The following is a 21,784-nucleotide window of genomic DNA, read 5'->3' on the forward strand; positions in this document are numbered from 1 at the left end:
TTCAAGGTTAGAGTCAAGCTGGGTATGGGGTGAGGGCTTTTTCTGCTTCTGTGCTCTACTCTGACCTCCAGTGAAGAAGTTTTTGGAGCCCAGGGAGCCCAGGATAGGGCAGTCTGCAAGGAACAAGAGTTCCCCCAGGCAAACTCAGCAGGGTCCTGTCACTGTGGTGAGCTTTGCCTGCTGAGACCGTGTCCTAGAGTCTTCTAACCTACATGGCTCTGCTGTTTCAGGTCCCTCGCACCAGAATAAAAATAGCCACTCACTTCAGAGCAGCTGACATCGGGTGCCTGGCTGCCTGGGAGGAGGGGGAACAGAGGAGAGGGAAGAGGGATGTCTGCGCTCAGCCCCAGCTGTGTGACCTTGGGAAAGTCACTCCTCCTCCTCCAGCCCATTTCCTGGGTAGAGTGACAGCATTTGAACTGGGATAACATCCATCTGTCCCACAAAGTGGGAATGAGGAGCCAGTCCTATAACTCAACATGCGTTACCATGAGGACCCTCTGAGAAGTGCTCCTTTGTGCTCCATCCTCCCCGATGCTTACCTCCATACCTGTCTAGACATGCTCCACATAGTGCCAAAATGTGACTTCATTGACCGTGGGCCTGAGTTGGGGTGCAGGGAGGAAGATGAGGCATAGAGTCAGAAGAAGGAAGGAGAGGAGGAAGAAGGGGAGCACCGTCTCTCCTTTGCCTGCTTATGTGTTTGTCTGAGCCATAAGGCCAGGGCACAGAACTGAATTTTGAGTCTCAGCCATCACCTGGTTCCCAGGCATTTCTCTCCCAACTTGTCACTTCAGACTCCTCACAAAGCAAGGCTTCGGGAGCCATGTGATCTCCTTTACTTCCTCCCGAGGAGCACTGTCCACCCTGTCCTCTCCTGAGCATCAGCTTCTCCTGTCACTGGGGACCTTCTGAGAAGGCTCACGGGGTGATGGGGAGAGGGACTGGAGTACTCTCCTACTCCAGGACTCTCCCTTCCTATCTCTGGCCTCAACAGTGAAAGGCAGAGTGAGAAGTTTCCAGAAAGTGGCAGGTTGAGCTATAGTCTCTGCCTGACACACTCCACAGAGACAAAGCAGGGAGCTGGGAGGGGCCTCTAAAGACAGCCGTCTCCAGGGGGCGGTTCTCCCTGGCAGCTGCCCCCGGCCTGCCGCCCTGAGCCCCAGAGCCTGTTATCAACCTCCTTAGTCATCCTTCTAGAAACTCAAATATAGCTCCTACCAGCTCCCTTTTCAGCAGGGGTCCACCCCCCACCACCCCCTTCCCCTTCTAGTCTCTTCCCAGAATACAGCCATCCCAGGCCTCAGTTTCAACATCCACTAAATGGGTGGTCTGGAACAGATGGTGATGATGGTGATAATTGACCGCAGGGAAGCTTTTCTAAGAGCTTGCTTGTGCCTTGCTCCAAACTAACATCTTTGAATATATGGCTTGCTTAACTATCACAGCAAATGCAGAAAGTATCTAGTGTTTTTACTTTTCTTACATGGATCAGGACTCCAAGTAAATCAGTGACAGGGACAGAAACAAAGGTCCCAGGAGCATTCTGAGACCAGTGAGCAAGGACCATGGAGAACCATAGTTATCGGAGGAGTGACCTGCACAGTCATTTTGTGATATTTGCATGGTTTTCAAATGGCCTGGGTGCCCCTTTCTCAGCGCTGGGATTGATCCTGGAGGCCTGAATCTGAATCCTTGAACTCCTCCAGGATAGCATCAGAGGCCGGCCCTCCTGAGGATCCTAGTTACCCATTTGTAAAACAGGAGGTGGAGGACTGGATGGGGGTTCCCTTTCTCCCTCACACACCCCCCCATCTTCACCTGCCATTCTCCCAGCAGCCTTTCTCCCACCATTGCTCCATTTCTCATCCACTCCACCGCCCTTATCACCACCACCCTATCCCTTCATTCCATGGCTTCCACCACCACCCATGCCTCTCTCACTCCTTCTGCCATCAGCACCTCCTCCACCTGCACCACCGTCATCCCTTCCACTCGACACTACTATTGCCATCAGTCGCTTGCTTCCACCATCATCAGGTGCATTAACATACCCAACACTACACTCATCTCCGTTGCCCTCAAAATATCTTTCTGTCCCACAGTTGCCCTGGCCTGAGTCTTTGCCCCTACACATTCCTGCCTTGCTTACAAAGGACTGATCCAGACACATGGGACTGACTCAGAGCGGGTCCCAATGAGTGAGCACAGACAGGAAAAAGCCTTTGTATCCGTTGCCAAGAACTTCAGATAGGAATTGGCACAGGTTAATGAAAATACAGAGATGGCTGTTAACCTACAAGGACTCTGGGCACAGGACTCAGAACATTTTGGGCTTGGGAGATGGCTCAGTAGGTAAGAGAATTTGCAGTGCAACCTTGAGTACCTGAGTTCAAATTCCCAGAACCCATGTAAAAAGTCGGGCATGGTTGTGTGCACCTGAAACCCTAACATGGAGAGAATGTGGGGCAGAGACAGGGGCTTGCTGGGACTTGCTGGCTGTCAGTCTAGTTCCAGATTCAATGAAAGACCCCGCCTCAAAGGAATAAGGCAGAGAATGATAGAGCAAGGCGCCCGAGGTCATCTTCTGGCTTCCACATGTGTGCACCTCGACACGTGCTCCTACACACACACAAGCAAATAAATAAATAACACACAAAGGAAGTCTGGACTCTTTCTGCCTGACCTGGATGTACTCCATCATTGGTACAATCTAGTCATCCTAGCTGAATTCGGGTTCCAGGGATAACTTAGCTGAGAGGGGTCAAAGTGGAGCAGGATGAAAACCTACAGCCCACATTCATCTCTGGCCCAATCTGCCTTCAAAATCACTCTCTCTTCTTTCCTTCTTATTTACTTTTACTGACAAAGGGTCTCACTTAGCCCAGAGGGCCTCAATGCTTATAGCAAAAGGTGACATTGAACTTTTATTTTAGTTTTCATTCTGTGTGTGCACGCACACGCCCATGTGTGTGGGTGCTTGCAGGAGCACATCCCCTGAAGCGGGAGTCACAGGCGGTTGTGAGTCACCTGACATGGATTCTAGGAATCGAACTTGGGCCCTTGGAAGAGCAATCACACTCTAAACTGCTGAGCCATCTCTCCAGCCCCATGGCATTGAATTCTTGATTCTCTGGCCTCCAACTTCAAAATGCTGGGATTGCAAGTTCAACTATTCATTCATTCATCATTCATTCATTCATTCACTTGTTTATCAAACATACCCCTGTACCTGCTGAGTGGCACCAGGCTCTGTTCTGGGTCCTGATCCTTAAGGTTTGAAAGCCTAGTAAGCTTTTGGCTTGTTTTTGGTTTGGGGTTTTCTTTTAAAACTATTTATTTTTAGTGTGCATTGGTGTTTTGTTTTGCCTGTGAAAGGGAGTTGGGTGTCCTAGAATTGTAGTTACAGAAACTTATGAGCTGTGGTGGGTTCTGGGAATTGAACCTGGGTCTTCTGGAGGAGCAGTAGATGCTCTTAACTGCTGAGCCACCTCTCCAGCCCCCAGTTTTGGCTTTTTGAAAGAAGTCTCCCTATGTATCCCAAACTGGCCTGGCTTTGGACTCACGCTATAGCTCAGGCTAGCCTCAAACTGTCAGTAAGCCTTCTATATTGGCCTCCTTGGTGCTGGGGTAACAATAAGTTTTGCAGGCCTGTTTTTAACTCTCTGGCTGAGACCCTCTCCAGTGCTGGACCCCTCTCCTCCCCAGTTTTCCTCGACCACATACTCCACTGGTTCAAGTTAGTTGGATCTCTGGGTCAAGCCACTGAAACTCAGAGGAGCTCCTAGCTCCTGACCTTGACTAGTGTGACTCAGAGCCACAGCAATGAGTGAGTGTTAGAGGCTGAGATTGGACTGGGACAGGCTTATGTGTGGGGACATCTGAGGATGATGAGATAGCCTCAGAAGAGGAGGGGCTGGCACTGGGTTTGAAAAGGAGAAGACTCCAGTGACTGGAGCCTGACTGTCTGGTTTTGGTATGGGAAGAATAAGCCAGACAGGGATGGGGTGGAGGAGGGCAAGCTGGCCCAAGGCTTAAAAATGGGGCAAGGGTGGGGGCCAAGCCAAGTCCTGAGCTAATCAGGAAGCCAGGAAAAAACGACAGGGCAGGGACTCTGGTGTCCCTGGGGACTAGAAGAGGCTGCTGACCTCTGAACCACCTGTCCCTGTATTACCTGAAGGTGTGCCTATGGCCCTCCCTGGAGGAAGGGTGGGTCTGGCCAATCGTCTGCAGGGTGGGGCAAACAGGGGGTCTCCTCCAGTGTCCAGGAGGGAGTAGGACCAGGCTGATAGGTGCTTATATTACCCACGGATGTGCCAGCATCAGCAGTCAGCTCAAAGTTTTCCTAGGGGCTAGCCACTTAGCCCTGGCCACCTTCAATATGGGAAGTGGGTGTCTGTGCCTTTAAATTCTCAGCAGGTTGAAATGGCTGATGACATCACTGGTTCCCGGGAGCTGAGGAGCTGGAGCCAGAACCCAAGGGAGCCAGGCTAGGCTGCTGGGGGCTGCAGACATGGAGGGCCAGAGCAGCAGTGGTGGTGCCAGGCCAGGTACCAGGACTGGCTTGGGACCCTTGCCTGTGCCCCATGGGGTTTCGAAAGCTGGTACACCCTCAAAGGTAAGAGCGCCCAAACCCTAGCTCCCATTCCTGGTCCCTGGCCTCACATTCCCCTACCACACACACTCTGCAGGCACTCTGGTGCCCCTGGTTAAGTGGCTAAGGGACTAGTACTTTTCTGTGCCCACCAAGCAGGGACTGGGCAAAAAATGTCACCCTGGAGGGGCAGTGGTGGGATGTCCATAGAGAAATAGAATCAGCCATGACCCGGAGGCCCCCAGAAGTGCTCTGGATGGTTGTCAGGGGACCCAGCTGCTCTCCAGCTTTGCTGTGTGACCTTGGGCAAGTTGTTTGTCTTCTCTGAACCAATGCAAAATGAGGGGGTTTGTGTCTGAAGACTAGAATTGTGACATCTGGGATGTCTAAGTTGTTAGTGCTGGAGGCGGTATGGTGATTGGGGGAAGGGGGCACACTGCGGGACACTTGGAACCAAGAAGAGTATCCAGAATGCAGCCTCAAAGAGCGGAGTTCAGGGAAGGAAGTGGAGGAAGAATTTCAGGTTCTCTGAACCGAGAAGGACGGGGACAGAGTCTGGGACTGAACTGCGTCTCCAGAGCAGGATGGGGCCACCCTGAGGCAAATGTAGACCTTCTTCTGTCCTCCCTGGCAAAGGACGAGTTCTCCTGGCCTCTGGAGCCTGGGAACATCGTAAACAGGATGGACAAGGTGGGGGAGCTATTGTCCTTCCACCTGTCAGGTATAAAGGGCACCCATTTGCCTGTCCTCACAGGTAGGGAGAGGGTAGGCAGGGCATGAGAGCACAGCCTGGGCACAGAGAGGCGTGGCAGCTGATCACACTCACTGACCAGAGGGTGGACTCACTCTCCAGCACTCAGGAAGTTCCAGGAAATGCTAGGCTAAAAGTACAGGTCACTTGCCCTAGGCAAAGTGGTGTGGTCAGGGACCCTTGCCACTGTCCCCTTGTTTTACAGATGGGAAACAGGCTGTGGGCTGAGGAACATTTACCTAAAATCACACAGAGCTGGGATGAGAATGTATATGGCAGTCTCAGCTGCCAGCTCATGACCCTGTGTGGTGAGCTGGGAATGGATCAGCACAGGCAGGCTGTGACCAAAGGGTCAGAGGTGGTAGGTGGTGTGTGAGGAGCACCTAAGGGCTACTTGCACTGTGGAGAAAGGAAAGGGCATTCAGCAAGGTGGACCCTGTATCCCCATACCCACCGGGACAGACTTGGGGTGTTGAGTCAGCGGCACTCAGTAACGGGTGCTGCAGGGGCTACAGCAAGAATTGCCCTGGAAGCTGGTCAGGGTAGAGTAGGTGCCATCTGAGAAAACCAGGCGAGCCCTCAGATTCAGGTTCATGCTCTTCTCAGTCCATTCAGGGTCTGTCTGTCCATCTATGAAAAGGCTTTTAAAGTTTAATATGGAAAAATGGCTTTTGAATCCCATCTCTTCTGAGAGAGAAACTGACCTAGAGCAGAATGGGTTGGAGTGAGATAACAGGAAGAATTTCCTTGGAATGATACGTCCTTCTTAGCTGTGTGGGTCTACTGGGGTCTATATGGAAGTGGAGACTCAAGCCCTTGGTAAAAGTCACTCTGCGTCATTGATTTGTCCTCTACAAGGTGATCTCAAGTTTTCAGCTTCCAGCAAAGAACACAGGTCCAGTACCCACGGAACCAAGGTTGGCTCTGGCACCTGTGGGACCACGAGCAGCTGTGTCACCTCCCTCAGAGGGACCAAGGCCAGCTTTAGCATCTCCCCGGCCCATCCCAGCTTCACTCTCCACCCCTGGAGAACAGAAAAGACCTCCAGTCCACCGCAGCTCCAACCTGGCTTCAGCATCTGTGGGCCAGCTGGTGGTATCTGCCTCTGCAGGACCAAAGCCTCCATCAGCCACCTCAGTCTCAATCCTGGCTCCAAAGTCTCTTGGGCAGCTAGTAATATCTGCCTCTGCTATGCCAAGGCCACCTCAAGCTACCCTGGGGCCCATCCTATCTCCAACTTCCAGGGACCAGAAGCAGTTGTCACCCACCTCTGTAGAACCTAAGCCAGCATTGGCAGCCTCGGGCCTGAGCCTAGCCCTGGCTTCTCAGGAGCAGCCTCTGCAATCCCCCTCCAGTCCTTCCCCCGTGCCCAGTCCTGCTCTGTCACCCTCTCGGGAGCAGACCCTGGCTCCAGTATCTGTGACATCCGCTCCAGCTAGACAGAAGGATGCTGTGATACCCAGGCCCATTCCCCCCGCAGAGGGGTGTCTCCAGACTCCAGCTCAGGCAGCTGTTCTGGCCACTTCTCCACCAAGGGCCCAAGCTTCCTCAGACCCCCGTCTTTCCCCCTCCTTCCGTGCCCGACCAGAGGCTCCACGCCACAGCCCGGAGGATTCTGTCCTGCCGCCGCCACCACAGACCCTGCCCTTGGATGTGAGCCCAGGCCTTCCAGAGCCTGGCACCCGCTCCCCTGGACTTCTGTCCCCTACCTTTCGGCCAGGAACCTCCTCGAACCAGACTGTGCCACCGCCTCTGCCCAAGCCACCTCGGTCTCCCAGCCGCTCCCCCAGTCGTTCTCCCAATCGCTCTCCCTGTGTGCCCCCAGCCCCTGACACAGCACTCCCAAGACCTGGCATCCAGGGTGTGGGGCCTGGCAGGTGCCCAAGCCCTAACCTACAGGCACAAGAAAGCCCAGCCTCCACCACCACCTCACCATCTTCCTCTTGGTCAGCTCAGCCTACCTGCAAGAGTGACCCCGGATTCCGGTGAGGGGCTTTCTCTCATGCAAAGTTACTGGGGCTTGAAAGCAGAGACTGGCCATTCTTTCCGGATGGTGATGCATTTTTATTCAGTTTACTTCCTAAGAATTTATCCTGGGGAGAGGGGGCACTGCTGGGCCCACTTTGCGTCTCTTCTAAGGGCCCTTATATCTTTACCTGCCTCGGTTTAACTCCCCAGAGAGAGTCCCGTGAGGAAGAAGGGGCGGGTGGGGAAATGGTGCCTAGCAGTAAACTCCCCTATGCCCCTTCCTCCAGGATCACTGTGGTTACATGGAATGTGGGGACTGCCATGCCCCCCGATGATGTCACATCTCTTCTTCACCTGGGCAGTGGCCATGACAGTGATGGTGCAGATATGATTGCCATAGGGTGAGGAGTCGTGTGAGTGGGTCCCACCCCTAGCATTTTGGCCCCCTGGAAATTCACCCTTAGAAGGAATTTCTAAAATAGCCCTCCAGTTGGATGGTTGTTCCTGTCCCCCTCACCTCCCAGGTTGCAAGAAGTCAATTCCATGATTAACAAGAGACTCAAGGATGCCCTCTTCACCGACCAGTGGAGCGAGCTCTTCATGGATGCGCTGGGGCCCTTCAACTTCGTGCTGGTAATAACACTGACACCCTCTTGGGAAGCAGGGACACTTTTGGATTCCTGCTCTCATTTCTGAGGGGACTGCTGGGTCTCTATGGCTGGGCCTTTGAATTAGGGAGATGGGGAGGTGGGCAGGAGGCAGAGGCTGGGGGAGAGCTGTATGTGGAGTGTCCCCCAACAGGTCTCCCCTGCAGGTGAGCACTGTGAGGATGCAGGGTGTCATCCTGCTATTGTTCGCCAAGTACTACCACTTGCCCTTCCTGCGGGATGTGCAGACAGATTGTACAAGGACTGGTCTGGGTGGCTACTGGGTGAGCGAGGGAAAGGGTTTGAGTGTGCCCTGCCTCACACTTGTATCCTTCACCCTGAGATTCCACCAACCCAAGAAACACCCATCACTATGCCCACTCCTTTAGACTGCACCCCTTCTCTGGCCCTTCCCTGTCCCAGCATGCTGTTTCTTTCCTTAGAACCCATCCCTGCTTAAACTTAAGCCTCCTCTGCTCCTTACCTGCTCTTATGCCCAGCCCAACCCAGGGACTCTCCTCCTGGCCCAGGTCAGATCCATGACCTGTCAAACCTCACTCCTAGGGTAATAAGGGCGGAGTAAGTGTGCGCCTAGCTGCCTTTGGACACATGCTATGCTTCCTAAACTGCCACTTGCCGGCACACATGGACAAAGCGGAGCAGCGCAAGGATAACTTTCAAACTATCCTTAGCCTCCAGCAGTTCCAGGGACCAGGTGCACACGGCATCCTGGATCATGAGTAAGTGGGTTTGCAGAGTGCGTGCGGGCTGGGTGGGTGGGGAAAGGTGGGCCTATTGACTGGTGTGAGGGATCCACTCATACCTCCTGCAGAAAAATGGAGGCAGATAGGAGTTTGGTGGGGCAGGGTGGGTCCTGGAAGATGGAGTTTTGCTGAGGGGCACTGTCTTGCTGAGGGTCCTGACCTAATTTCTCTAGACCCTCTTACTCCTCCATCCCCATTTTCCTCCATTCCTTGGCTGACTGAAGGCTCTGGTAGCTCCCACCCACTGGCACCTCTAACGGCATGAGTGTTATGGGGTTGGATAGGTGCCAGGAAGGATCTAGATTGAGCCTTTGCACCCCATGGGCCCACTGACCCCTATCCCCACCCCGGAGCAGCCTTGTATTCTGGTTTGGGGACCTGAACTTCCGAATTGAGAGCTATGACCTACACTTTGTCAAGTTTGCCATAGACAGTAACCAGCTCCATCAGCTCTGGGAAAAGGACCAGGTAAGAATCATAGATTCCCTCTCTCTCGCCTCCCTCAACCCGGAACTCAACGAGCACCTCGGGTTTCTGCCCTCACCCTCATCTGTCCCATCCTATCTCTGGATGCTTCAAGGCCCAAGCTGTTTGTTGTTCTGCCTTTCTGGACCCCCACAGCTCAATATGGCCAAGAACACTTGGCCCATCTTGAAAGGTTTCCAGGAAGGGCCCCTTAACTTTGCTCCCACCTTCAAGTTTGATGTGGGTACCAACAAGTACGACACCAGGTAAGTGGTGAGATGGGGCGGGATGAGGGAAAGGAGCCCGTGAGAATAAGGACGGGAGATAAGCCTGGGGCTGTGCTTTGACACCATCCCCAACTCAGACGCTGAAACTCTCCTACTCAGTGCCAAGAAGCGGAAGCCAGCCTGGACAGACCGTATTCTGTGGAAGGTCAAGGCTCCAGGTGGAGGTCCCAGCCCCTCAGGACGGGAGAGTCACAGGCTCCAGGTGACCCAACACAGCTACCGCAGCCACATGGAATACACTGTCAGTGACCACAAGCCCGTTGCTGCCCAGTTTGTTCTGCATGTGAGTCCTGGTTGCATCCTCCCCTTATGATGTCCCTTGGTCAGGCTGAACGTCCTCTATCTATCTGCAACCATTTCCACCTGTCCTTAACAGCATCCAGTTTTTCAAGCAAGGAGACCGTGGCTGAGACGTGGCCTCCTTTGCCCAGGGCCACACAGTAGTAAGAGGAAAAGGAAGTATTTGAACCCAAGACAGTTTGATTGCAGAGCTCATATCTTTCCACTTATCTATAACTGACTTCCTTCTTCCAAGAAATGTTTAGGGCAACAAATTAAAATTTGAATGTGGAAGCAGGAGAATCCAGAGTTCAGGACCAGCCTCAGATACATAGTGAGTTTGAGGCCAGTCTGTGGTATATCAGAACTTGTCTCAAAAAAAAAAAAAATTCACATATATAATAAGACCAGCAAAGTTAAAATTTCTACTCAAAGCCCAGGTGACATTCATTCATGGTTAATTTGGTGAATAATCATCACCTTATCATATGGCAGGCATTATGAAATGGGCAGTGATGAGAAAGGAGAGAGAGGGAAAAAAAGACAAAGCCAGGTTGTGGACATACCAGTTGGCAGACTGGCTGCCTAGCATGTCCAAGGCCCTGGATTCCATCTCAGGACCCAACTCAGTGCCACAGTCTCCTTATAAAAGATCTACAGATAAAAATATTTGGAGAAAAATGTGTCAGGAAGGGGGCTGGAGAGATGGCTCAGGAGTTAAGGGAATTTACTGTTCTTGCAGAGGACCCAGGTTCAGTTTCCAGCACCGGAATGGGGCAGCTCACAATCATATAACTCCAGATCCAGGAGATCTGTTGCCTTTAGCTTGTGTGGGCGCCCACACACATGCACAACCCTCCCACACACATATACCAACAAAGTTGTAAAAATAATTTTAAAATATTGTTTTTAAAACATGCTTATATTAAACACATATAGACTTTTCTTGTCATTTTCCTTAAACCATGTAGTGTAAACAACTACCTTCATGGCATTTGCATAATATATATGTATATACATATATAATGTAAGGATCATAAATAGTCTAGAAAGAATTTTAAGTATATAGAGGGATATACATGTTGCATGCACATACTATATACTGTTCCACTTTTTTTAGTGTGTACCGGGGAACCAAACACACTCAGATCCTCAGGGATGACTTTATTGTGTTTAGAGCTGAGGTTCCTAGTTGTCAAAGTAAGAGGGCAGTTCTAGAGTCTTAAAAGCTGTTTGGAAGACGATGTAGTCTGTGATTTACTTTGAGGTAACCTCAGTCTCCTACCAAGATGGCCGTGTGCCTCCAGTCACATAAAGTTTTGGCGGCAGAGGCAGTACTGGGTAGATCCCATGTTTCCAACCTCGAAACCTAAGCTGTGTTTTCTGGGTTTCTTGGTCTGAAAAGAAGGAGCTCTGGAGGCCAAAGAACGTTTCCCCTAGTAACTTTGTCACATGATCAGTCGTGGGCCTTAAGCCAATGCCTCTTCTGGGGATGGAGATCAGCCCAAGCCTGGCCTCCTGCAAACTCTGGGACAGGGACAGGGTGGGAGATTTTGCTATTGTCGTTTTTAGATTGCTTCTTGCTTTGTACTAGGCTCCTTTAAGCTCATGACCCTCCTACCTCTGATTCCCAAGTGTTAGGGTTATAGGCATGTGCCACCACACCCCAGCTCCTAATCAGGGATCTCAGCACTTTTGCCTCACTACCCTGTCCTGGCTGTGGTGGATAGGGAAAAAACATTATTACCTGGGGCTTGAGATCCAACTCAGTGGTAGGACATTTCCCTAGAATGGGGAAGGTACCCGGTTCGATCCCAGCATTGTGAAAACAATTAAAAGAAAAAAAAAACTTTTTAAAAAGTTAACATAAGCTGGGACTGGTGGCCTACACCTATAATTCCAGGATTCAGAATAGTGAAGCAGATGACCAAGAGTTCAAGGCCAGCCTGGTTCACATAGTGAGACCCTTGGTCAAACAACAATAAAGTTCAAAGCTGCTCTGAATTACACAGAGAGTTTCAGGCCCCCCTGTTATATACTTTCCACGCATCATCCCTTGAATGCCTTAAGCCCTGAAACGTCCAAAGTCTCCTCTCCAGTTCACTGTTGGGAGAAACTGAGGATAGTATTTATTTTATGCATGTGGCTGTTTGGCTGTATATATTTCTGTGTAGCTGGTACCTGTGGAGGCGTCAGATCACCTGAAACTAGAAGGTGAGACACCACGTGGGTGCTGGGGCTTGAACTTGGGTCCTCTGGAAGAGCAGACAGTGCTCTCAACCACTGAGACATCTATCTCTCCAGCCTGTTGTTTGATTTTTTTTAATTACATTTATTTATGTGCACAGGTCTCTCCAGCCTCTTGCTTTGATTTTTTTAAAATTACATTTATTTATGTGCACAGGTGTGCACTCCCTGGAAGAGGTCAGAGGACAACTTTTGGGAGTTGGTTCTCTCTTTCCAAATGTGGATTCCAGAGATTAAACTCGGGTCATCCTGAGGATAAAGTGTCTTTATGCACTGAGCCACCTCACAGGACTTGTTTTTTGGTTGTTTGGGGATTTGTTTTATTATTGTTTTATTTTTCTTGTCTTTTTTAGAACAGTCTCTTGTAGCCTGGTCTGGCCTCCAACCAAGTATGATCCTAGAATCTGGTCCTCCAGCATCCACCTCATACTAAGGTTATGGGCCTGGACCACTGGGCCTCTGCAGGGATTGTGACCTTGCAAAGCCTTGGAGTACATTTCAACCTCTCCTTCTGTTAGGAGCCTGGGACAGGGAAAGAATGTACTGGTTTCATCTGGAACAGCTAGGCTCAGAAGTTGAGGGAAGGAAACCTGAAACCAGATCAACAGGGACCAGACAAAGGCCTGAGGTTGGCACCACCTGAGCTCTTTCTTAGGGACACAGGTGGCCAGGACTCTGGCTGCTTGCCACTGCAGAAACTCCACCTATCAGGTGGCTCTCTGGCTGTCCTGGCTGGTCTTAGGGGAAAACACTCATGATGATGATCTGTCTCCATGGCCCTTAATGGTAACATTCAGATGGGAGGAACTGAGTTAGGGGATGGCCAGGGTCTTGTCTGTGGTCACACACCAATTTAGTGACAGAGCTAGAAAATGAACTGAGGTCTCCAGCCACCCACTTCTGGGCTTGTGCTGGCTCCAGGAAACCGGGCTTATCCCAGAATCTCATACACCACAGAACTTTACTATCATTTAGGCAGTTTGAGGAATATGTTACAAATTGCATTTCAGGGAATCAGTAGTACAGCCCCGGGTATAAAGCAAAAGCATTCATCACTGGAGAGATGGCTCAGTGATTGAAAGAATTCACCAATTGCTCTGCCAGAGGAACCAGGTTCAATTCCCAGCACCCACATGGCAGCTCACAACCATCTGTAACTCCAGGCCCAGGCACCAGGCACACACATAGTGCACAGACACACACATGTAGAAAACACTCATAGTCATAAAACAAAACTTTTTAAAAATTAAAACTAAACAAAAGTGAGCCAGGCAGTGGTGGCATACACCTTTAATTCCAGCAATCAGGAGACAGAAGCAGGCGGATCTCTGTGAGTTCGAGGCCAGCCTGGTCTACAGAGCTACACAGAGAAACCCTGTCTTGAAACAAACAAACAAACAAAAAACAAACAAAAAAACTGGACAAAAGTCTCTGGATTCACAGACAAGGGCCTGCTATTCAGAAAAGCTGAGGAAGTAACCTTTGTATAACCAACCATGACTGAGTCAAGGCCAAATCTAAGACTGGCTGTCTTCAAGACTATGTTCCACTCACTTCCTAAGAAAGCTGAGGATAAAAAGGGTCCCAGAATGGAGGCAGGGATTTTTGTTTGTTTGGGTTTGGTTTGGTTTTTACCAGGTTTTTGCAACAGTTTCACTATATAGCCCATTCTGGTTCACCACTTGTGCTGTCCAGGCTGTCTTCAAATTATAAATCCTCCTGCCTCAGCCCCCAGTAATACTGTCATTACAAACATAGCTCACTACCCAAGAGCCCTAGGAATGTGAGGTGTTAAAGGGCATCCTCTGACATTGTCCTCTGTTCCTGCCTTGCTTTGGACAGTTTGCCTTTAGGGATGATGTGCCTTTGGTACGGCTGGAGGTAGCAGATGAGTGGGCACGGCCGGAGCAGGCTGTGGTGCGGTATCGCGTGGAAACCGTGTTTGCTCGGAGCTCCTGGGACTGGATCGGCTTATACCGGGTGAGAAGGGCAAGAGTCTGGGGCTCTCACGGAAGGAGGGGGCCTGCAGCCCCCCTGGAGAATCACTGGCTTATCCCCCGTTTGCTGTTCTGCTGAGACGCTTCTGGCATTAGATGTCCCAACCCTTGGTTCCTCTTTCCCTAGGTGGGTTTCCGGCACTGCAAGGACTACGTGGCTTATGTCTGGGCCAAACATGAAGAAGTAGATGGTAATATCTACCAGGTACTTACAAGGAGTGGCGGGTTGAAGGCCCCATTGCCTTGGGGACACCAGGATTCTGCTTGGGGGTGGGGGTCCTGAGGCTACACCTTGGCCCCAGCTTGGGCCTCTACCCCTGTGCCCACCAGGTCACCTTCAGTGAGGAATCACTACCCAAGGGCCACGGAGACTTCATCCTGGGTTATTATAGCCACCACCACAGCATCCTCATTGGTGTAACTGAACCCTTTCAGGTAAATAGATCAGACCCTAAGGCCAAAGCACGTCATGAAGTCCCAGTCACGTGTCAAATCTTCTGTGTCTGTGACCTCAGACCAGTAGCCCAACCTCTCTGGGTCCGCCAACAGGAAGGGAGAAAGTGGGCAGGCTAGAGAATGGGATTGTCCCAATGGCCAGTATTCTCTCCAGATCTCGCTGCCTACCTCAGAATCGGCCAGCAGCAGCACAGACAGCTCAGGCACCAGCTCGGAGGGTGAGGATGACAGCACTCTGGAGCTGCTTGCACCCAAGTCCCGAAGCCCCAGCCCTGGCAAGTCCAAGAGACACCGTAGCCGCAGCCCCGGCCTAGCCCGCTTCCCCAGTCTTGCTCTCCGTCCTTCATCCCGTGAACGCCGCGGTGGCAGCCGTAGTCCCTCACCCCAAAGTCGCCAGCTGCCTCGGGTAGCCCCTGACAGAAGTCACAATAGTGGCAGCCGAGGTAGTAGTGAGGAGGGGCCCTCTGGGCTGCCTGGCCCTTGGGCCTTCCCACCAGCTGTGCCTCGAAGCCTGGGCCTGCTTCCAGCCTTGCGCCTGGAGACCGTAGACCCGGGTGGTGGAGGCTCCTGGGGACCTGACCGGGAGGCCCCTGACCCTAACAGCCTGTCCCCCAGCCCCCAGAGCCGACTGGGGCTAGAGGAAGGGGGCTTGGGGCCCTGAGGTGGGTAGGCACATGGACCTGGACAGCCTCACTCTGCCTCTACCTTCCACAAACCTGCCTGCCTCTCTCTTGCTGCTGCTCCAGTCGTTAACCACACCTGCCACTCTGTCTTGGCCAGGAGTGGCCAACTGGGGCTCCCCTAACTCAGTCCTGGCACCACCTCAACTGTGACAATCAGCAAAGCCTCGCCTGGGACCCCATTCTTGCACAGTGGGGGAAACTCTGGCAGATGTTCTGATCTTGGAGGTCATCCATTAGGAATTAAATTTTCCAGCTTCACTCCTGGCTCTTTGCTGACATGTGAGCAGTCTGCAGATGGGGGGGCGGGGGGTAGGAATTAAAGATCTGAGGGAGTGATAGAACTAACATATATTAGGCACCAGTTGTATATGGAAACATGCCATCTCCTTTAATCTCCACAATAATCCTGTATGCTCAGTGCCATTTTTGAACCATTTCACAGATGGGCAAACTGAAACCTCCCACAGCTCCCACCAGCATCTCAAGAGCAGGCAGCAAGCTCAGCCTGGCTATGCACTAGAAGAAGAGAATGTTTACTGGTTGTATGTGTGTTTATTAATTTACTTATTCCTCAGCAGCCCTATGAGGTAGTTCCTGTTTACAGCTCCCTTTTCAGGCTAGGAGTATAACTTAGTTGGTTGCATGATTGTTTAGTAATCCCCGGTTGAAGGGTTGAAGCCTGGGTTCTATCCCTAGTACCACATAAGACTTGGTGTGATGGCTTATTCCTGTAATTCCAGCTCTTGGAGGTAGAGGAAGGTGGATCAGAAGTCCAAGGCTATACTAGTGTATGTAGGAGAAGTCAGCCTGGGTTACAATGAAACCACGGCTCAGACAAAAAACAAAAACAAAAAACCCTCCTTTTTTCAGAGGAGGATACTAAGGCTCAGAGTGGAGGAAGGAGATCCCTAACTCAAGGGCACAGACGAGATTCTAATTTAGAGTTAGAGCAGAAAGATTAGTTGAGGCCAGGAAGGGCCCGGACGCTATTAAGAGAAGGGGTCTCCACTGGGGAGAGTTGAGAACACGCTCCTCGTGCTGAGTTCAGGTCTGGGTACTTCTGCTGTACCGGTTTTCCCACCTGCAGTTCTAGGCCAAGGAGGCTCCTGCAGGCAGGTCTCAGGACATGTTAATTTTGTAACAGGGGCAGTCAGGCACCTGCTTCTGCCTCTGCAATCAGTCACTCCCCATTTCCACCGTGCATGAAGTTTCCTGGCAAGGTCTAAACCCAAGGCTTTGGAAGGAGCTTTCTGAACACCACGTCCAGGCACAGAGGGGTTGTGTCACTAGCTCTAGGTCATCCAGCACAGCAGACATGGTCCAGCATTTAGGTCTTGAAGTTCCTCCCATCAAGCCTCCAGTTGCCCATGTGAGCCAAGTTGTTCCTCAAAGAAGAGGCCAAGTCTCTCAGAACATGGCAAAGCCAGGAAGGAGGTCCAGGCTGGTGCCCAGGCTGTTGTGCCTGAAGTCATGAGCTCCAGAATTTTTTCTGCCCACCGGGTCTCCAGATTGCTTCGGTTAGTTGCAGACACCGGCTGTAGAATGACATGGAGGTCCCTGAAGGCCCCAAAGACAGTGCCAGAGTCCCACCTGTGCTTTTATCCCAGAAATGGAGTCGTTTCTGCTGAAGCCTCTGCAAGTGTGGAGCTGACACCCTGATGGCCCTGTGGTCTCTGGAACAGCTGTGGGAAGAGAAGGGGTCAAAACCAGCAAAGTCTTTGAAAATGGAACCAAGGCCAGAGAGGAGCAGGAGTGAGGTGAGGGTCACTAGCAAGGCAAGGAGAACATGGCTATACCCAGATGAGGCAGAATTAACCTAGGCTGGTACCCAGAGGCCTAAGCTCCATACTGAATGGTTGTGGAAACCTGAGCCAATAATTGAGCCTCAGTTTCCCTATCTCCGTATCAAGCAGGTCCTGAGCTATATACAGCACACCCACTATTTTCTTGTCTTCTGTCACCTGTTTGTTTGTTTGTTTGAGACAGGATCTTTCTGTATATCCTAGACCAGCCTTAAAACAGCTATCTAACCCAGCTGGGCCTCAAAGTATATTCTCCTGCCTTGGCTTCCCAAGTACTGGGACTGCAGGCATGTACCCCACATCTGGCTTTCCTGTGGCCATTCTACAGACAAGGAAATAGTAGAGGATTAGGAAGGTGAATCAATGTATCAAGGACATACAAGAATTAAATCTCAGAGCCTAGGCACACACATCCCCCACCCATCCAGCCTGCTGCAGAGCTGGGCTCTGGGAAGCATGAGTCAGAGGGGCAACAACAAATGGAATTCAGAACCCCTGTGATACTTTTCCAGGCCTCTTTTCCCAGGCACTCAATTGGTCTCTGTACAGGCAAACCCAGCCCTTGGCAAAGGCCCCCCATCCCTCCTAGCTCTGCCATCACTCACCCTTTGCCTTCAGCACAGTCGAGTTGGGGGGCCAGCTTGAAGCAGGTAGTTCCCAGGAGCTCCCAAACCTTGTTAGTGCCTGCAGGTGGGCTGTGAACCCTCAGGAAACGTGCCAGACTAAGGGTAGATGCAGGCTCAGGCCGTGCCATAACCATGCCAGGTGCCCTTGCACAGTTCTGGCAGTAGGCAGCCCACCCCCAAGCCCACCCAGCAGGCCTCACCGGCGGGTGCAGTTACAATGGAAAAGAGGTGTCTGGGCACTGTTAAGCAGGTGGAACTTGGTTTCCTGGGGCTTGATCTGGTGCTCACACTGGTCCAGGCGTTGAAGAGTTCGGCAGACTCGGTGGGCACCTAGGGGCAAATGTGGAAGAAAGCCAGGCCTCAGTGGTGGTGCACGCCTTTAATCCCAGCACTTGGGAGGCAGAGGCAGGAGGATCTCTGTGAGTTTGAGGTCAGCCTGGTCTACAAAGCGAGTTCCAGGACAGGTTCCAAAACTGCACAGAGAAATCCTGTCTCGAAAAACCAAAAAAGAAGGAAGGAAGGAAGGAAGGAAGGAAGGAAGGAAGGAAGGAAGGAAGCCTGGCCGGCCTGGGAGGTCTCACCCTTGCCTGCCACCATCCAGGAGACACACCAGTGAGACACACCAGTTCATGTGCTTGGTTACACGGTCCTTTTTTTTTTTTTTTTTTAAAGAATTTATTTATTTATTTATTATGTATACAACATTCTGTTTCCAAGTATATCGGCACACCAGAAGAGGGCACCAGATCTCATAGCAGATGGTTGTGAGCCACCATGTGGTTGCTGGGAATTGAACTCAGGACCTCTGGAAGAGCAGTCAGTGCTCTTAACCTCTGAGCCATCTCTCCAGCCTTACACAGCCCTTTTTTGTATCCTCCCCTATATGTTCACAGAATGTCACCCACATAGAATGAACTGCTCCCTACCCCATGCACAGTCACTGTCTGGAGATTCCAGATAAGACTTCCTTGACACAGAGACTATGAATCTGAGTAAGAGAGAGAAAAAGAGAAAGGGTTCCCAATAGGAAAAGAATATGTGCCAAATAAAGCTAATGGTGAGAGTTGGTTGTGAGGGCTTGAGTTTTGTTTCTGCTGGGCTTGAGCATGGATGTAAACCGGGGCCATGCATGTTGTAGACAAATGCTTCACCACTGTATTCATCCAGCCAGGTATATTTAACCCTTGCAGTTGGCGTTCGAGGAAACATTTGTGAAGCTGAAGTTTCAGCTAGAGGGTTGAGTACACAGGGCCTGAGGTTCTGAGTGCTGAGATATTGTCAGCTGATATTATGAAAGGTGAGGGACTCAACAGGGAGTGGCAAGCTCCAACTTATGCAATATGAAAGTCCTTGGCTATCTGGATCTGATGAGGAAAGTTGGGGTGCCCTGGGAGATATTTAGAACATGAAAAGAAGTAACACCTACATTTGCACACAGAAGCAAGAACACCCACTCAACCTGCCTGCTAAGAGCATAGTTTTAAACTCACCTTGAGGTTTTGGGCCATCTTGATAGCCTGGATGGGGGACTTCTGGCTGGGCTCTAGGGACCATATCTAGCCTGGAGGCAACCTCAGGGGTCTGGAGGGTCATAGTGGAGGTTATACTTTGGTGCCCAGCTTGTGTCTGTTGTCGCTTCTTCTGGGGGTATTTGCTGGGAGCTGAACTCTGGGGGCTGGGAGTAGGTGAGGTGACTGCAGCCTTCCAGGAGGCATTATAGTAAGTCCTGGGCTGAAGATGAGCAAGGGGCACCGAGCCATATGCCCTGCACCTGAAGGGGACAATTCAAGGCAATTGATGACCCAGAAATTCTGTTCCTAAAGGCTCCAGGGTCATATCTACAGAAGCTAAATCTCTGCTAGTCCCATCCCCATCCCACCGGGTTATGGGATATACTCCAGAAGGGTCCAAACCCCTGACTTTGTCCTAAGGAAAGGACAAACCCTACAATGCATGTTTCCAAGAGGACAAACAGACCTCCCTCCCTCTCTGGTCTTGGAGCCCAAGTTGCTCTGCTGACTGGGCAAGGACTCAAGTGGGGTAGCCACATACCCGCCCCACCAGTGCCATGCCACACAGGCCTCCTGCTCCTTCAGCACAAAGCAGGGGATCTCCAGTACATTGAAGAAGGCCACGCCCATGATGTCAGAGATAGAGTCACGCTGGCTCCTTAGGCATTGCTGAAACCTGCCCCCAGAACCAGAATTCAGGTCTTGGGACCCCAGAGAGCCTCCTGGCACATTCTGCAGCCCACCCTACCAAATGATCATTCATTTTCTGGGGTCTCAGTTTTTCCCACCTGCACTGAGGGTGGTCGAGAGATGAAGGGGCCCCACTTCTGAACTCTCTGGATTCCTATTACCTATACCCAAGAACTGGGTAACTCTGCTCTGCCCCCAAGCCCCAGGCCCTCTCTGCTGCCAACCTGGCATCACAATCGCAGTGAGAGATGGTGTGGAATCGGAAGTTCCGAATGCCATAGTTATACTGTAAGGGTGAGATGGTTTGTGGGCATTGGTCGTGTTCCCGGCAGCAGAGGTCAGGGCCATGGAACATACCTGCATGGAGAGAAGAGGGAACAAACTAGAGCAGGGTCCTAGTTACCATGGACCAGCTATGACTACCTGGCCATAGTAGGCAGAGTTTACCCCATTCTCATCCCAGCCCATGGGTGGCTTCACACCAGTTGTTCTCTGGATACAGACACGCATAGTCCCAACATTTTCAGAGAAGACCATCAAGGCTTGCAGCCTCTTTGGCCTACTCCTAGTGCCAGGGAGCTCAAACACCAGCATGTGGACATGTCTTCTTCAGAACTAGAGCTGACTCACAGAGTTCCCAAGCTCACACCCAAAATAAACTCCCAGTTATGATTGTGTGTGTGATGGAATGACAGACAGGTGGGGTGCAACATTTTCTCTGGTACTGCAAGGCACTGGGTGCCCAAGATGCCACCCTGGCCTATTCAGGTCAGGTCCTGCACCAGTGCTCCCTGCAGATACACAACAGACAACTACAGCCCAAGCAATAGTGCCTTTCATGGGCGTTTCCCACAAGCCAAGCTCACAGAGGCCCAAAGGGGAAGTTGACCTTTATCTTACAGATAAGGAACTTGGAGCTACAAGAAGTGTTAGTTCTTGCTTAGCTGTGATCTGAACCCAGGTCTTAGGGTCTCTTTCCACTAAACTATGATTAGAGGCTGTTTATAACAGCAGAATTGGGATCCTCCCCACCCTACCTCCTCCCTCAGATGGTGATTCACAAGGACTCTGGGCTTGAGTAAGACCTTTCCCATCCATGACATCACTTATGTGTTCCATGAAGAGCTACTCATGTTCACCCCATTTTACAGACAAAAAATTGAGGCTCAAAGTACCTAAGTCACTTCTCTAAGGACACCGTCCTTCTCCACCCCCCACACACCCATGGCTCACCCAGGTCTGAGGAGTTCTCAGCGGAGTTCCCAACTCCACACCACAGCGTGCCAGGAATGGTCCAGCCTCTCCTCCTTCGACTGTGCCCTCTGTCAGGTGTTCCACTCTGCCCTGTTGCTCGCTTCTCTCTGGCTCCTGTAGGACTGTCCTCAGACCCTTGACAGGCCTCCCACTGGCTCTGCAGGGTGGTCAGTGCTTTCTGCAGCTCAGATCCAGGGCTATGGATGAAGGAGTCCCTCCAAGGCTCTTGAGTACAGAGGGCTCTGAAAGCTCTGATGAGCTCAGATTCATCCTGCCTGATACATACCTTCAGCCTGTAGCGTGCATCCCAGAGGGCCTGGAATAGGGCCAGGCCTTGGGCATCTTTGCCTAAGAAGCTCAGCGAGCCCAGAGGGCTACCAGGGATGGGCTTGACCAAGTGGCAGGAGGTGCTGTCCCAGTGAAGGGTGAGGGAGCCCCCTGGAGCAACCCCTAGGAAAGCCAGCACCCCCAGAAGGACTCCCAGAACCCCCATTCTGTCCTAGCTCAGCCGGCCAGACAAAGCTCCCTGGATGCCTGCCTTCGGCTACCCACTAGGCAGCTGCTGAGGCTGCATCGGAAGCAATGCCCAGCAGGCCCTGGGTGTCTGTCGGGCCAATGAATGGAGCTGCGGGAGGAGGAGGAAGGCAGGAGTATGGGGCTTGTAACCAAATCCACCGGCTGGGTAGGCTGCTGATTGGCTGAGAAATGCATTGCTGGGCCCACGCCTCCACTCACCCTGCCTTCAGAGCTGTCCAGTCACCTG

The 21,784-nt window shown here is 51.6% G+C and overlaps 2 protein-coding genes across 3 annotated transcripts; one reads left to right on the forward strand and one right to left on the reverse strand.

The window, feature by feature from the left end:
* Positions 1 to 4,435: 4,435 nt before the first annotated feature.
* Positions 4,436 to 15,396, forward strand: Inpp5j (inositol polyphosphate-5-phosphatase J). Of its 2 annotated transcripts, none has more exons than XR_004772517.1 (13): positions 4,436 to 4,618; positions 6,204 to 7,330; positions 7,601 to 7,714; positions 7,838 to 7,946; positions 8,128 to 8,244; positions 8,525 to 8,700; positions 9,081 to 9,192; positions 9,346 to 9,455; positions 9,576 to 9,759; positions 13,845 to 13,982; positions 14,127 to 14,204; positions 14,302 to 14,434; positions 14,610 to 14,752. XR_004772517.1 is itself a non-coding variant. In XM_027387278.2 (13 exons), exons 1-13 carry the CDS (start codon positions 4,514 to 4,516, stop codon positions 15,114 to 15,116), a joined length of 2,982 nt encoding a protein of 993 aa, XP_027243079.1. In that variant the 3' UTR covers positions 15,117 to 15,396. The 2 variants fall into 2 exon arrangements, 1 of the variants encoding a protein (XP_027243079.1); XM_027387278.2 differs by having other exon boundaries at positions 4,514 to 4,618; positions 14,330 to 14,434; positions 14,610 to 15,396.
* A 1,210-nt stretch (positions 15,397 to 16,606) lies between these two features.
* Positions 16,607 to 21,514, reverse strand: Pla2g3 (phospholipase A2 group III). The gene is made up of 7 exons (XM_027387279.2): positions 21,001 to 21,514; positions 19,992 to 20,124; positions 19,619 to 19,753; positions 19,057 to 19,337; positions 17,767 to 17,896; positions 17,546 to 17,662; positions 16,607 to 16,820 (listed from the first exon to the last, which is right to left on the reverse strand). The coding sequence occupies exons 1-7, from the start codon at positions 21,512 to 21,514 to the stop codon at positions 16,607 to 16,609; spliced, it is 1,524 nt and encodes a 507-aa protein (XP_027243080.1).
* Between the last annotated feature and the right edge of the window lie 270 nt (positions 21,515 to 21,784).

The sequence above is a fragment of the Cricetulus griseus genome (genome assembly GCF_003668045.3).
Source record: "Cricetulus griseus strain 17A/GY chromosome 1 unlocalized genomic scaffold, alternate assembly CriGri-PICRH-1.0 chr1_1, whole genome shotgun sequence".
Lineage (NCBI taxonomy): Eukaryota > Metazoa > Chordata > Mammalia > Rodentia > Cricetidae > Cricetulus > Cricetulus griseus.

Excerpts from the sequence above, each read along its gene's own strand:
- Inpp5j (XM_027387278.2), top strand. The coding sequence starts at position 4,514 with ATGGAGGGCCAGAGCAGCAGTGGTGGTGCCAGGCCAGGTACCAGGACT. Across the intron at positions 8,701-9,080 it reads CACGGCATCCTGGATCATGA|CCTTGTATTCTGGTTTGGGG; the intron begins GTAAGTGGGTTT and ends ACCCCGGAGCAG. Across the intron at positions 9,456-9,575 it reads ACCAACAAGTACGACACCAG|TGCCAAGAAGCGGAAGCCAG; the intron begins GTAAGTGGTGAG and ends TCTCCTACTCAG.
- Pla2g3 (XM_027387279.2), bottom strand. The coding sequence starts at position 21,514 with ATGGGGGTTCTGGGAGTCCTTCTGGGGGTGCTGGCTTTCCTAGGGGTT. Across the intron at positions 19,754-19,991 it reads CACTGCGATTGTGATGCCAG|GTTTCAGCAATGCCTAAGGA; the intron begins GTTGGCAGCAGA and ends TTCTGGGGGCAG. Across the intron at positions 16,821-17,545 it reads GACTGTGCTGAAGGCAAAGG|CTGTTCCAGAGACCACAGGG; the intron begins GTGAGTGATGGC and ends CTCTTCCCACAG.